General features: G+C 34.3%; 1 protein-coding gene across 6 annotated transcripts in view; it reads left to right on the top strand.

Annotated features, from left to right (window-relative positions):
• ATP8A1 (ATPase phospholipid transporting 8A1) overlaps positions 1-16,164 on the top strand; it is a 100,879-nt gene that overhangs the window by 20,732 nt on the left and 63,983 nt on the right. For 5 of the 6 annotated variants that reach the window (XM_038134320.1, XM_038134319.1, XM_038134323.1 and 2 more), the window contains 8 exons: positions 563-690; positions 3,875-3,986; positions 4,821-4,986; positions 7,186-7,313; positions 9,864-9,941; positions 12,326-12,414; positions 12,941-12,985; positions 15,517-15,589. In XM_038134320.1, coding sequence (XP_037990248.1) covers positions 563-690; positions 3,875-3,986; positions 4,821-4,986; positions 7,186-7,313; positions 9,864-9,941; positions 12,326-12,414; positions 12,941-12,985; positions 15,517-15,589 — 819 coding nt within the window. The remainder of the gene's footprint in view (positions 1-562; positions 691-3,874; positions 3,987-4,820; positions 4,987-7,185; positions 7,314-9,863; positions 9,942-12,325; positions 12,415-12,940; positions 12,986-15,516; positions 15,590-16,164) is intronic. The other variant, XM_038134321.1, reaches the window with a different exon arrangement.

Raw genomic sequence — 16,164 nt, 5'->3', positions numbered from 1 at the left:
TGTCTATTAATGCTTATAAAAAATTTTATTACAGTAATGGATGTTCTAGAAGACTCTGAAATTTTTGTGGTTTGAATAAAAAGCTGTGGATTATTGGCATCATAAAAGTAGAGGAATGAGTCATTATCCTAAGTCATTCTTTGTGCTTTGTTTTAGGGTTTTTCTTTGGGAGTATAGGTAGAAACATAAGTGGTTTGGGTATTGGCTTTGTTTCTAGAGAACAGCTGATGGGGGAGAAGCCCTGCAGAAAGCAGCTGATGGGGCCAGTATTGTCCTTCAGGGACAGGTAGGGAATAGCAGATTTTGACTGAGTACGCTGTCACTGTGCAGGGACATTCTTACTGAGCTCTGTGATGGATTATGACCCTGTCTTGGTCATGGTGTTTTCAGATGCCAAGGTGACTTTTTCACTGTCACACCCAATTGCAACAGCAAAGTGTAGCTGATCCATTTTGCTCCCATGGGGATGATTGTTTTCTGGTCTTGCTATTAGATTTATGATATGTAAATTTGTTATGGGATAGGGGTTTTTAATGTCATGACAAATTAATTTTGTTTACAGGGTTTGCCACTAACATCAGATATCAAGGACACAGAAAGCTTGATGCAGCTCTCTGGCAGAATCGAGTGTGAGAGCCCAAACCGACATCTCTATGACTTTGTTGGGAACATCAGACTGGATGGGCATGGGTACGTCAATACCAGGAGGAAGATCTTGGGAGATTCAGTCTAACAGTAGACAGCTATGTGTCCTTAAACTACTGAAGTAAAAATATGAACAGTAAATCTTTTTTTACATATTCTCTGCTAGACTTTACTCTTCTTAAGAACTAGAAGCATAAAACCTTACTTCTAATGTCTACAACTTGAGGTGTTTTACTAGTTGTCCTTCAGAAAGCGTTAAGTGTTAATAATAGGAGAGACTGGTAATCAAGTTCTGGCAGTTCTGGAATATGTGCCTAGTAGCTCACTTCTTAGGCATATCATTTGTTACAGAAGCTGAATAGAAATAATTTCTTGTCTTTTTTATTTTTTTAATTGTTCTTTTCTTCTGTTTGTCTAAGTGTGAAGTGGAACAGAGTCCATTGCTATATACCTCAAATTCTTCTAATCTGGTAGCTGAAAAATGTTTAATACCTTAGTTTACTGAAAGTACGTTCTTTTAAAAATAGAAAATGTGCACTTGCAATACACATGCTTGTACAACTGCTTAAAAAATTTTAAAATACTGAAATGCTTACCAAATACTGATAGGCAGGGTCTTCTGTGAATTCACAGAAGATTTATTGCTAGATCCAAAGTTGCTGGATCCTTCATTCCCAAAGATTTACAGTATTTCTTATTTATTTGGTAGGTATTTATTTCTCCATATCCATTATTGTTCATGTTTATGGTTTTAGACTGATACATATAGTACTAATTACTAAATACCTCTCTTTTTTTCCCCCTTAATATTGCATTTTTTTATTTACTGATTTCTTACAGATGCATTCAGGGATTTTTCAGTCGCAAGAGTGTGGATCTGTTATAATTCCACTGTACTTATCATTAAGAAGAGAAAAACATTTACCTGTAATTCTTCTCTGAAGGTAATAGTTATAACAGATCCACACATTCATTCTTCCTCCCTGGCTAGAAGTGAAAACATACTTTCCTTTTTAATCTAATAATTTAATTTTTAAAATTTTATTTAAAGAAATAAATATTGAATGTGCTGATGGCTGTTATGCCTCAGGAATGTGTAAGAGGCCGCCATCTGCTGGTCAAGAAATTTTTCATTTGAGAAATTATGTTTTGGAATATTTTGCCTATAGTTCCTGTGCAGTAGGATAGTACCAAAAGTGTGGCTCTAATATAATATTTACCTTCAGTGAGAAAGAATTACAGGTAAGTAACTCCTTTTGGATCTTGGCCTTGCTTCAACCTGAAAAATCAGGGATCTGGTTTTTTCTGCCCACTATAGAGGGAGTGCAAATTCATCTAATTGATATTTATTTGTCCAGATCTTTAGACCTTCCTACCACATTATGTCAGTGCAGCAGTTGTGATTTACACTTTTTTCATTACCATTTTAACATATTTGCAAAAGAAATAGAGGTAGAGGATACTGAAAATGTGGCATGTGTCTCCCTCTTCTTTCACTTAATGTAAGTCACTGGAGTGCCATAAATGTTGTATTTTGTTGACCTTTTCAGTCTTTTCTTTTGCCCTTCATGAGAGAGCAACTCAAAAAAAAAAAAAAAAAAAAGGTTTTCTTTTTTTTCTTTTGGATATCCAGTATTCAAGGAGACAGAACACCATTACAGGTATTTTGCCTTCTGGCTAAATCTGTGAACTAGAAGAGTCAAAATTTATCTGGCTGTCCTCAGCCTTTGAGTGAGCTAACCCTTATCCCCAAAGTGTGCAGCTCTTTATTATGTTTATGAGTACACAGAAGCATGTCAGCTTGGTTTTAGTCCATGAAGACAATTAGCTGGAGAAAGGAGAAAAGTTCTGTAGCCTGGTGTATATGAACCTGTGACTAGACAGTGGCTTGGTGAGTGGTGAGGAGATTGTGCAAAACAAGGTCAAATTCTGGTTATCCAGGCCTAAAGTGTATGTTTTCCTGAAGACATTCTTAAAATTTTGGGTAAGAGTGAAGTATACTTGTTAACAAAAACATTTTCTTGTGTAAGTTGTCACATGTGTCTCAGAAGTTACTAGCTCTTAATTTACCCTTTGCCAGGAAAGCATTCTAAAAGCATCTTCCCCCATTGAAAACATCCTTTATTGAATACAACCCAATCATGTTGGTTATGTAAAATGCAAGAGAAGTGAGATGTGTTGGGTCAGTTTTAAGAAGGCTGAGGGAAATAAGAAACTTGAGATCTCTGTCAAACCATCACTTTATTAGAGCGGAGTGTGATCACAATGTTGAGTATTTGTCACATGACACCTGGCAGATCTGGGCTTTCCATATCCTGACTATACTCTTTGACCTACCCAAAATGTTACTAAAATGTTTCAGATGCTTTATATTTTATATATCAGAGATACAGCTGTTGTCCTTAACCAGTTAATTTGTGATCTTAATAATGCATTGCTTTCAAACAATTAGAGATAGTAGCTTTAGGTAAGAATTCCAAACACTAGAGCACTTTTGACAAGTGTGAACTGCCAACTGGTATTTAAAGAAAGAAAAGTACCAAAACAGGGCATGTTTATCCATGGAAAAGAGTAATAGTTACCTAAATTTTGTATTTTAAGAAAAACTTGACATACCTTATATGTATAAAGATGCTGTCTGAATTTAAGACAATTAAATGTTTCCTATGTCTTTTGAGGGTGTGTTGCTCCTTAAATATACATAGTTTTAAAAGAAAAACAGAACAAAAGATACTTGATTTTGCAGTTTAAAGAAGGCGCATGAAATATTATTGTGAATGTTAAATAACTGTGTTCATAAAGAATGGTTACTTCCTTAGAAAAGTAAACTAAGTTAAGAGTTCACAAAATTATTTAATTTGAAAATTGCTTTGAAAATCAATTTTGTAAGAGACCATTTAGGAGAAAAATTGATAATCATAAATCACAGGAGAATTAGATGTTTTTACTTTCAGTATGCTTGGTTAGTAGTACCATATCAAAATTAGTAGTCCATAATAAAAATTAGGTGGTAAGTAATATTTTTGAAACCTTAGATTTTTGGCCTGGTTTTTATCTCTCAAGTTTTCTCTATCAAAACTCCCAGTGAGTTAACTGTGAAAATTAGGTTCCTAACCTATTAACAATAATCATGTAAATTTTGAGAAATTTGTTTTAACAAATGTTGATTACATTTAATCATTTGACATTGACTGGTTTAGTGTTAAAATGTAAAACTTCTTACTTCTAGTACTGTTCCATTGGGATCTGATCAGATTCTTCTACGAGGAGCTCAGTTGAGAAATACTCAGTGGGTTCACGGGATAGTTGTCTATACTGGACATGACACAAAACTTATGCAGGTTTGTCCCTTGGATTTTGTCCAACCTGTCTGTTTTATTACCTTAATTTACCATTCCATGGTACAGAAACATGGCTTGGTTCAATGCAGTACTAAAATGTCAGTAACAGACCATCTTTCATATCAATTAAAAGCAATAAAAATAAAGCAATTTCTTGTTATTTTAGTCACTTAGTAGTCCCAAAGTAGTTTTTCCACTCGTAAGCATATTCATTGATTTTATCTTAACTTGTGCTTTGAAAACTCTTCATTAGCAAGTTCTGTTATCAGAGTTTGTAATTTTTATTTTTGACTGCTCCTAAAACTATCCTGTTGTGGGGCTTTCTTTCCAGTACAAAGATAATCATTCTTGTCAGAAAACAAAATGAGAAGGGAAGAGACTGAAATTGCTTTGCCTAATGTGTTTTGAAGTATCAGAATTGAGATGCACTTGTTGAGAAAAAATAATTTCACATTGGTCATTCATGCATTATTTATTGCTTTTCTAATTTGTAAAATAGTTACTTGAAAAAGTGTGTCAATTAGCAGCTGTCTTCTATTGCACTGACAAGGTGTATTCACATTCATTTTTAATGTTTACTGTTAACTATTGGTGTTACCAGTGTTCTGTGTGATTGTTTAAACTTCTTGTGTCACAGTTCTAAAGCTCCAATTCATAGATTTATAAGCTGCTGGTTTTTGGGTTTTTGTAAGTAAAAGAGTTAGGGCATTTTTGGTTATGAGGTATTTGGGAGAATATTTAGAAAAGGATACAGTAACATGGAATTTGAAAAGCGAGAACCATGTTACCTCATCTAATATTTAATAACTACTGTTGGTTTTTTGTCTTTTGCAGAATTCGACAAGTCCACCTCTTAAAATGTCTAATGTGGAACGGATTACAAATATTCAGATTTTGATTTTGTTCTGCATCCTTATTGCCATGTCTTTGATCTGCTCTATTGGTTCAGCTATATGGAACCGAAGGCATACTGGAAGAGACTGGTATCTTGACCTAAATTGTAAGATCTAAAATATTATATTAATATTTTAGTATTTGGTTGCCTTTCATATTTGGAAAGGAGGATAATTACCTTCCCTTGCACAGTGTGGTTTTTTGTCACTCTCTCTTCTTTGTTTGTTGACTAAAGTCATTAGGCTGGGTATATCACAGCAAGTATAAAATTTGCCTTGCTGTGCCACCTGAGCTCTTGCTAAATTAAGGAAGGGCGAGATGATTTGTTTGTCTCTACTTTTTTCAGGCATCCCATCTCTGCAGCTCAGCAAGGTCTGCATCAGCATTCCACTGACATAAACAGTCAGCTTCCTAGACATCAGTCTGAAGCCTCTTTGAGCTGCTACTGCTGTTACTAATAGATTACATTTAAAGCTGCAGTGACTTCCCTGATTTTTTACATTTGTTTTAGGAATTGATGCTGTGGCTTTATAATTTTTACAGAGCTTTAACTAATCAATATCAGAACTTAATAGACTCCTCCTAAAAAAGATAAAAGAGACACCACAGGTCTCTTGTAACCTATACTGGGCAGCTGTAGGTAAGGTGGATGTAGAACAGTGTGATGTTGCACAGGCCTTCACAGCAGCATGCAGCATACTGACAGAGTCTGACCCTCTGCGAGGAAACAGGATTTAAAAGAAGTTTTCATGAATATACTTTGCAGTCAATTATTCATGTTTTCAGAATTTCTTAGGTCCCTTTTTAATTAGGCAGAACCAGAACTAAAACAAAGCTCCTGAGTAAAAGGCTTCTGAATGTAGTCAACAAAGAGGGGGTTTTTTTGGGTTTTGGTAAGTTCTTAAAGAAAAATCTTGAAGTTCTGATTTGAAGGCACTCCTAAAGTTTTTGTGTCTGCATTTATGATGAACTTTGCTTCCCTTCTTTTGAAAGAAAATTTTTTTATTAAGAAACTTAACTTTCATGTTTTCCTGGTGAGGTAAGAAAAAGTGAACTAGTGTATAGAATATTGACTATTTTAGGTAATATCAGAGAAGGGCATTAGATGCACTTCATCTGTGCTTTTTTTTTTCTTTTCTAGGAAATATAAAAGTTTTAAGAATATGGTGGCCTATATGTGGTTAGCACAGTAGTGAAGCAGTTCATAAGTTGTTGTTTTTCGTGAAAAAAGAAATACTAAATAGTGGCCATTGATATTTTGGTTTGTGTGTTCTAAACCGAGTATCCATGTCAGTTTATTTTCTGATATATGTCCCATGATTAAATGAAATTGTTTTTGGGTTTTGTAAGTTATGTCCTTTAATCATGTATTCAGCATATAGTTGTTCTGATACCAGAACAACTGTTGTTCTGATACCAGATATGTAAAAAGCATTATAATTTATATGTAAATACATTTTATCCCCCTTCCCCTTAGTTATTTAATTTTTAGCTCCCTGATATTTTAGGCAAGTACATCATTTGATGCTGGAATTGATATTAATGAAAGTTTCCAAAACCTTCTTTCCTGGATCTTATAGGAAACCTATCTGAGGCTGATTTTTTTTTTTTTTTGAGATACCTTAAATACAGCTAGGCAGGCTCCATCTTTTATCCTTTTTCTGTACTGCACAGCAGACTTCCCATTCTCATCCTCTCTGAGGTGCTACTGCTAGAGTTAACTTTAAAAGAAAAACCTAAAACTTTAAAGGAAAAAGGAGTATAAAACTACTTGTTTTATATGTTAATATTCACATTCCCAGTTGTTTAGAACTTTCATTAAACTCTCTGATTTCATATTTTCCTTTCATGGGGTGTGAATTTACCTCTTTCATAGCATTTTGCTCTGTTGAGGGAGACTGTATTATTGTGTGAAGGTGGATGGAGAAAAAATTCATTCCACTATATATTTTCCCTTTCAGAATATTAAACTATAATATTTTGAGCTTAGAACTTGATTGCTTGTATAGATATTCCCAGTCTTTGATCTTAAAGTGTAGAAAAAGAGGGAATGGCTGGTAAGTTTGCTCTTCAGAAATTGGAGATGATTGCAAAGATTGCTGAATTTGAACTCCGCTCTTGTAACTGAGATCCTTAACTCTGAGCAAGGCCTTATCAATAGGCAAGTGATACTGTAATTCATTCCAAAGATTCTTCTTAGAACACTTCAAAAATCAGCTGTTAATGCAATATTTTGAATACAGTACATATATCTACTTCTAACTACAGTCTCAAATATTTATTTGATTACTTTGTTTTTTGGCAGATGGTGGAGCAAGCAACTTTGGATTGAATTTCTTGACTTTCATCATTCTCTTCAATAATCTTATTCCAATCAGCTTGTTGGTTACACTTGAAGTTGTTAAATTTATCCAGGCATATTTCATAAATTGGGTAAATAATTTTTTATAATATTGATTTCTAAAATCAAGTGGTTTGCAAGTAAGTGAAATGATGGATCGCTTGTCTATGTATACATTTTTTTCAGACTTTTTCTAAATGCTGTTTATTTATTATTAGTGGAATCTGAGGAGATAATAATAAATTATTTCATTTAGTACGCTTATAGCTGCACCAGATGGATTTTTGGAGCATGTTTGTTGTGATCCACTCACTAATCATAGAGGAACAAAGTGAGCCTTCTGTGGATTGCATATAGAAACTTAAGGTTCAAATATTCCCTAAAACATGATTAAAGCCAAATGAGTTTAAATGTTGATACCAAAAAAAAAAAGATACATTTTATTTAACAGTAAATGAGAAAGAAGGAAATAGAAAAGGGGGGTGGGGGGATAGGAAGAGTGAGAGAGATTAAATAGAAGTATATCAGACTAAATAGAAATATATCACCCCTCTGTGGGCCCCAGTGACATGTCATTGGTCCTCTCCATCTGGTCTTCTTGGTGGTGAGGGTCCCCCTCTGAAAGGCATAGAATTCAATAATTAATTAACCAGCCTGATTTGGGCCGTGTGGAAACATCCAGGGCAAGTTTGACACTGTCTCTGGCAGCACTCTGGATGGATTGCATCATTTTGCATCACGTGCAGTGCTCTGAGGCAAGGCCTCAAGAATGAGTCTGGGGAGCACTTTGGGGGTCTTTGATGATTGTGACACCCCCTGGGTTGCCCCTCGCATGAATGTCCTGTGGATGTGGCTTTCCTGGGGTGGTGGGGGGTTGTTTCACAGCTGAGCTAGTTTGTGGGATGGAGGATGGGTGTTCACTACCTCTGATCAGAGGTTGCACCACACACCCAAGGGTCTGTGCAAACCTGGCAGTAGGAGATAAGACTGGGAGCTGTGGCCTCCCCCAGCCCAATGCTAGGGAGGGATGATTTGGGCTTGGCCCTCCTGATGCTCTCCCAGCCTTATCTGTTTCTTCCCAGACCTGAGATGATTGAACAAAAGTGTTTTTTATCTTATCTCAAGTTCTCTTAGAGTGCTTAACTCAGAGTCCAAGGTTTCATTCAGGGGGCCCGTTCAAGGTGGGCTTTGGTGATGCAGCTTTTCACATCAATGTTTAAGCCAGGAACTATAACATTTCAGTCTCTTGACAGTGTTTTTCTGCTTTTTACTTTCTCATTTCTGGTATTCAGGTATCAGTTTCATTCAGAATGATCAGAAGAATGTGTTTTGCAGTGCTGGGGAGTTTTGTCCAGTTTCATATTTTCTTTCCAGACTTTGACATTTTGCTTTTTTTTTTTTTTGCTTTTTTTTTTCTGACACAACCCTAGTTTAATGGAGTGGGGTTCATTGTACAAAGGCAGTGTCTGCTAGTATTACCCCTTATGAAGTATATAAAGATCATTTTGCCGTCCTTTTTTTTTCTTAATGAATTAGTAAGGAAAGTAAAAGGTTTACTCTGAGTGGGAGTGAGCTATTTTCCTTAAAGCCATGTAAACATGCCTTCAATTTTTCCAAATGTAAATTTATCATAGCATTCTGAACACTTTAATCTGCTTCCTTGAGCAAATGTGTGAAAAAGATTTGTATGTGTGAGATATGTTGTGGAGATATAGATAAGAATGCATGTGAAGTAACAGGTAAAGCATATGCTTTATTTTAAAAGTTAAATACTTTTGTGAGGAGTCAGCTGGTTTAAATTTCTTGAGGGATTTTTTATGTTGTAAAACAAACTGTTCACAAATTGGAGAATGCAGTGGAATTCTTCCTTAATTTTCTGTATTTTAAAATAAATACTCAGCAAAGACCCATCTTGAATGTGTAGATTGCCACTGTTTATACAAGAAATCAGAAAGGCAGTTTTAACTTCTCTTCCTGGCCCAGTTTCTCGTTGTAAGGGATTAGTTGCCTTTAATTTATCCTAATCTGGGACTCTGGACATTTATCTTAAGTAATATTTCTCTTTGTGTGTAGATTATATTTGTATGGAGAAGTTGGTCATCTGCAGTCTGTTGCACTACGTCACCATGTTTGGCAATGTTTTAGTCTTCACTGTGTTTAAAAACAAAGTCTGATGTGTATTTAACAAGTAAGAGGAAAAGAACTCACACCGTATGAATTGTATCTTATGTTTATTGTACTCTCAAATTTATCTTCATTTTTTTATCTCAAGATATATTTGTCTTGCTATTTAGAAATGACTGTTGTACATACAATAGAAGTAGGTAAGACTCATTTCTCCATAAGAATCATTACTGCTTGTTGCTAATGTCATTTTAAATGTGTGGGTCAACAGTTTTTCAATATACTGATCACTGGAAATAATCTGAGCAAAATCACCCATGAGATAATCTTACTTCTTCTGGGGACTCGTGGAAGTGATCTGATAGTGTCTGTGGCTTCCCGTGTTGAAACAATCTTAGGTAGATCTATTCATGTGTGGTCTTTTGTTCTACACTTAACTGTTCTATTTATGTGCTAGATTTTTTGTGAGAAGTTCTGAAGACTGATTTTTAAATATATTTACTTTTCTTTATCTCTAGGACATAGACATGCACTATGAACCTACAGACACTGCTGCAATGGCTCGTACTTCCAATCTCAATGAAGAACTTGGACAGGTAGGTAAAAGAATTACTGGTTCTAAGTCTGTATTGAAATTATTCATGTAAGGATTTATTTCAAAAAAGTATACTCTTGCCTTAGTATTTGTTTATTTCTATTCTCTTTGTTTTGTCAGATATGTTTAAAAATGCTTTGCAGTATCAGTGAATTAAAGCCAGTATTACATGAACAATGTCTATCAATGTGCATGTGGTAATCACAGAACATTGAAGTGTATCAGTAAAGCTACAAACTCAAAGGAATTTTGAGCATTAAGACTATCTGTGGCAGAAAAATTTAGTCTCAGTATATACATTTATTATAATGTGTGTCTTCAGTATGTCATTTTTTTCACATTCTCTGCGTTCCTCAGAAGTGACAGGGAGTATCTTAGGGTTGAATCAGTTCTATACATGTCCTCTTTTCTTGCCACTAAAGACTGGAAGCCATGAATGGAATAGGGGCTGAATTAAACCCTGGGCTTAATTTTTTGTGCTTTGGAGTTCTCTTTTAATACTGTAAAATCAGTTTAACTTTTCACAAGACATCACTTGTTACATGTTGTTCATAATTAGGAAGTATGACTTAGTACAACTGTGCCTGGGGCAGAGGGTGTGCTTCTAGAAGAACTACATGCAGTGTTTGCTCTTTTAGTCAATTGTATTTGCAGTCTGGCTTTAAAAACATGCTGAACTTTCTGGTACACTGGTGGTGAGCAGCTCTTGCTGTGGAAAATAAATTATATGCTCATTTAATTGAACTGTATTATGAACACAGATGTGCATGTTCTTGCATTTCCTAACCTAGAAGTTCTCATAACTAATTCTTTACTTTATTGCATGGGCATGTAAAAGTTGTCTCTAGCTTTCCAAAACCAATAGCTCAGATTTAGCCATATAGTAGAGTCCTAGGGACTAATATGTGTCTTCTGGAGAAACTGCTTGAAGGTTAACATGTTCTATGACTGGTCTACATAGAGGAGTACAGAGCCTTTGCCTGTTGGGTTTAATATGTATGTGCTGAAAATTTTGTTCTTTTCCTGGCTTTGAAGGGGAGTACAAGCTCCTCTAGTGGGGAAGAGTCTTTGTTGAATCTTAGCTTTCTTTCTATTTCATTTTACACGGTCTGTTTTTCCTATCTCTGCAGCTAGTTTGTTATTCACATTCCAAGACACATTCTTTCCTTTTGACTTTTGACTTCAGTACTTTTTGTCTTCATTTCTTAGGATTTTCATCAAATTCTCCTTCACCATCAAGAGCTAGTCAGGCTTTTTGGGATCTCCACTTTTTATTTTTATGACAGATTCTTAATTTGAGTAGATTTTTGTATGGAGACCAAAGGACTCTACTAAAAAGAGCAGATTTCTTCTTTGAAGTACATGAGAGTTGCACGTGTAATGCAGAAATTTCCCCCAAGAGATCTTCAGGCTTTAAGAAAGGCAAAATTTTGGTGTTGGGAAAAAAGGTTGACTTTTTTTAGCTTCAGTTCCCACTTTCACATTGTGCCCACACACAAAAATAAATATACAATTTGTGGCATAAACCTGACACAGAAAGATTCCTTATTACTGCTGGTTTTACTAAGGCGTAGTTCCTCAGAAACATTTTCACTAATACATTGGTTTATTAGTCCCAGGTATAATGTAGTTAATTCCTAATTAAGAATTTTTGGATTTTTTTTAATTAGAAGTGAATTTTAATGAATTTAAGTTTACCTGTGACTCACAGAACTTTTGGTTCATCACAGACGACCTCATTTCTTCATATATTAACTTTTTTCATAAGATTAGGTTTAAACAAAACTTTAAAATATCACAGGTTCATGTACTTCAGCTTTGAATTATAAAATGCTCTACCTAGTAGTTTCTGGAACAAAAGTGTTTATAATGCCAGGGGAATAGAAGATGTAGAGTAGGTAGAAAGGAATGTATTTCTCCTTTTCTTGCAATTTGGCATTTCTGAATTGTTGTGCTTTTGCTAACATTTTGGCTTTAAGAAGATATTTCTATGTCAAAAAAATTGGTTTAGAAATGCATATAGATACTTTTATTAGCATATTGATTTCTGTCCAAAGTTTAAAGTTTTACTGCCAAATTCGTTGGTCTTCATAAGTTCCTTGCACTTCAACAAGATGTAGAGTGAGGGATGATTAATTACACCACTGTGCGCTGAAGAAAGTGTAAGTTTCCTGATATCTCAGTTGATTGATTTCTTTGGAAATGGGTATGAAGGCTGTGTATCTGCCATGTTTATGTATTGATATTGTTGTTGGATTTTTTCCTATAAACAGTGAAAATTGCAGAACAGGTAAAAATATTTCATATGTTGATAGTAATGAATTGTACTAGATATGTGACTAACTGCTGAATGTTGATGTATAATGGATTTTATAATTCATTTAGGTCAAATACATATTTTCTGACAAAACGGGTACCCTGACATGCAATGTCATGCAATTTAAGAAGTGTACGGTAGCAGGAATTGCATATGGGTAGGTATTTTTATATATTTCTTCATCTGTGTGCCTCTGCCTGTCCATATGTACTCATGCACTAATACTGTACTTAAAATAAACTTACACCTGAAAATATCTACAACTCAGTCAGCTTTTTGTGACTATAAAGTATTACTCATAAGAGACAAAATCACTTCTGTCACGACGTCTCTTTTTGCAAAGAGGAACAAAAATAAAGTTGAGATACCACAGGCTTTCTGCTGTAAGGCAACTTCAATATGCATTCTTTGCCATCATTTACCCTGTTTAATGTTGTAGCAAACAAAAGCCTGAAGGAGACTTGCAAAAACTTGGTTTGTTGTAGTTTATGAAGTCTCAATAGAAAGACCATATTTTTGCAATTTTCATTGCAATTTAGGCACTAGCAAAATAGTTGCAAAGCAGAGTTTTTGGTAAATTTGTTTTATTAACTAACTACTTTTTTTAACACATGATCCAATTTTTTAGCACTTGTGATTCTTTCTTCTCTCCCTGTTCTGTGCTTTCCTTGCTTCTTGTGCAGCCATTGCCCTGAGCCTGAGGATTATAGTGTTCCTTCAGATGATTGGTAAGCTCTTAAAATCATTTAGCTTCTGCTGTTTCTTGAAGATTCAGGTTTAAAAATACTGGGCAATATATTTAGAGATGGAGCTAAATGTGAGATAGTTTACTGCTCAGAAGTTAATTCAGCACTGAATTCACGCAGACTGGCCATCTTACACAAAGTTATGCCAGGCAAATTCTATGGCATTAGGTTGCATACTCTGGAATAGAATCTCTAAGTGGGTCTCTGAAATATAGTGCAGTCATTATACTGACAGTCCTGGTGCAATTCAAAACTACTTACTGGAGAGAAAATTTTGTCTTTTATTATATATCTGGTACTATGTTAACTTTAATCCCACTTTTCTACTGGTAGTCAATAATATGTTAGTAATAATCAATAATATATTTAAAGGAAAAAATCTATATTTGAGAGTGAAAAATATGTAATGTTATTGTTGCTATTTTACTTTCTCCATAGTTCTAGAAAATTAGAACTACATAGTTCTTAACTGGAACTGAGATTAGAGCACCCAAATACACTTGGGACTAACATTAATGTCTCAATGGGGACTTCAGGAAAGAAAAGTCCTGGCTTCCTTTCTGCTGTCATCTACATGAAGCCTTGTGCTTCTTCATGATACTTTCTTACCCTAAATATTTGCAATACCATTCAAAGTAAGCTCAGATACTTTAGAGAAAAAAATGTCATTTACAGTCTTTAAAATATCACTATTTTATTTGTTGAAAGTGACAACAAGACAGCGTCACACAAAATTGGAATATGTTGTCATCTTTTGTTGAAAACATTTGAAGGAAAAAAAAATCTTGACTAAATTGGAATTAATAATTCTTTGTTTAGATAGAACAAAAAATCAAAGCCAGAAAAATTCCTCCTGCAACACATAAAATGTTGTATACATGCATACTCCAAAATCTTACCTGATCTGAATATCATTTGATGTAGAAGGAAAATGTTTCCTATAGATGCATAAGTTTGCTTAACTGCATACAAATAATTTCATTAAAACAATGCAGTGCTTACATGAAATTAGGCATGCTTGCTTATAAACCATTAGTGAAAAAGTCTGGTTTTGAATAAATATTTATTCATATAAATATGAACACATATGAAATGGATAAATGGATATCTGAACAGTAGTTAAAAAAAACCAACCTAAACCTTATAGGCAAAGAATATATTAGAAATACTTAGAAAATATGATACTTGAAATTTCTTGGTAAGTAAATATATTGCAATTAATAAAATCTCTTTGTGCCAGTAACATTTCTAGCCCTAACATGACTAATATACTAAATCACAAATCTTTTATATCTTTTTTTTTTATTAGAAAGAATTGTTTTCCACTTCGTTAAAACTTACACCTGCAAATATTTCTCTGTATTTTGGCACTTAGTATCCAGAAAAATTATATCAGAAAGCTTTAAGCAAACAAAGCTTGAAGTTTAGACTCTAAATTTGGCACTTCAAGATATATTTGCTTTGCATTCAAAAAAGAAGACTTGGTGAAGAAGAATGCTTCAAGTTTTTCACTGTAATTACAAAGTTAGAAAAAGTAGTCTTTGCATGGCAGTAGGAGGTTCTGCATTTTATATTCCTCCATGGTAGTTACTGCAGGAATAAAACAGCTCACTTTGGGTTTTCATGGAGAATCTTTAGACTTCCTTTGTATATAGCTTATTCTTCAACTTAAATCACCAAATGTATTTATTCTTTTTTAAGACCCATAGTAAATGAGAAAAAAAATCCTTCAACTGGATTCACTTTTCAGCACTGTTTTGTTTTACTCAAATTCAAAGTCATCTAGATTGTCTTAATACTTAGCTGTAGTATTAAAACTGTAGCTGTAGTCAGCTGCAGTAACAAATCTTCCTAGGAGTATCTACATATTTGAGCTCTCACATTCAGCCAAAATATTGGTGCAGTTTGGGAGATGTTAGTGTATGACTTGATTTCTTCAGAACCATCTCCTCCTTGCATCTCTTAAGTCCATACTTCACCACTGTTGTTGTGTCTTCTTTATCTTTCAATTTCATATGTTCCTTTTTGATCATAAGCAAATTCTCTGCGTGCAGACTTCTCTGATGTCTGAACTCATTTATTTACCTCTTTCAGATTCCAGATCTGCTTTTCTACAGACATATAGAAACTTATCCCAAAACTGCTAATTTCTTGATGAACTGTGATCTCTTTGGTTATATATATATTTTTTGTGCCCCTTCTATAATCTCATTCTAGAGATCAGAAGACAAGAAGTCTCAGTTTTACATTATTTTTACTTCATCCTTCATTACCTGAATTCAGCAGAAAGACTTTGCTGGATTTAAGTGTATTTATATAAGCCAAGGTTTCTTTAAATTAAATAAACTTTGGAAATGTGAGGCAGTTACCTTTTAATTTTTTTTTTTTCTCACAATACCTGATTTCAGCCTTTATTGTAGCAGCTATTGCCCAAAACTTGTGTTTGGATTACTTGTATATAGACTATTAAAATTGTGCTAAGAGTGATCTCTTTTTTACTCAATTATTTCTAGGCAAGGCCCACAAAATGGAGAAGAAAAAACATTTAGTGACGTATCATTACTGGAGAATCTTCAAAACAACCATGTAAGTTATAAAGAAACAACTATCATTGTTTTGTGACATGAAGCCATTGCTTCCAATTTCAAAGTAATTCAAAAGATTATGTCCTCTGAGGGAAAACAAATAAATTGTGTTTTTATCCAAAATCAGCATGAGCTCACAAATACTTTTGTAATTGTTGCTGATATATGTTTGTTAGATCCAACCCTTATTTTCTCCCCTCCTTTTTTGTTGTGATGCTATGGTTCAGATGTTGCGAGTTTGAAGTAGTCTTGTGTTCTTCTTTCTCTGAGTGTTTTACTGGTACTCCTGTTGTTCAGGTGATGTCATGACATCCATTAAACTTTCAGGGTAAGCCAAGTTAACTTACATCCTGACATGATTTACCTGGGCTTGGACAGGAGTCAGGAGTTAACCATGTGCATCAGGTTTATGTGCATGTTTCCATAAGGTTAAATCTTCAGATGATGAAATGAAGGAGGCATTTTGGAGACTTATATTTGCCCCAAAGAGACAATACATTTTTCAGGAAAATAACGAGTTATTTATTATCTGATTGAGTAACAGTATCATGATTACCACTTTCTGCTTTTTGTTTG

The sequence above is a fragment of the Motacilla alba genome, chromosome 4, assembly GCF_015832195.1.
Source record: "Motacilla alba alba isolate MOTALB_02 chromosome 4, Motacilla_alba_V1.0_pri, whole genome shotgun sequence".
Lineage (NCBI taxonomy): Eukaryota > Metazoa > Chordata > Aves > Passeriformes > Motacillidae > Motacilla > Motacilla alba.
Note: the sequence above shows the minus strand (reverse complement) of the source record. Positions and strands in the feature narration are given on the sequence as shown.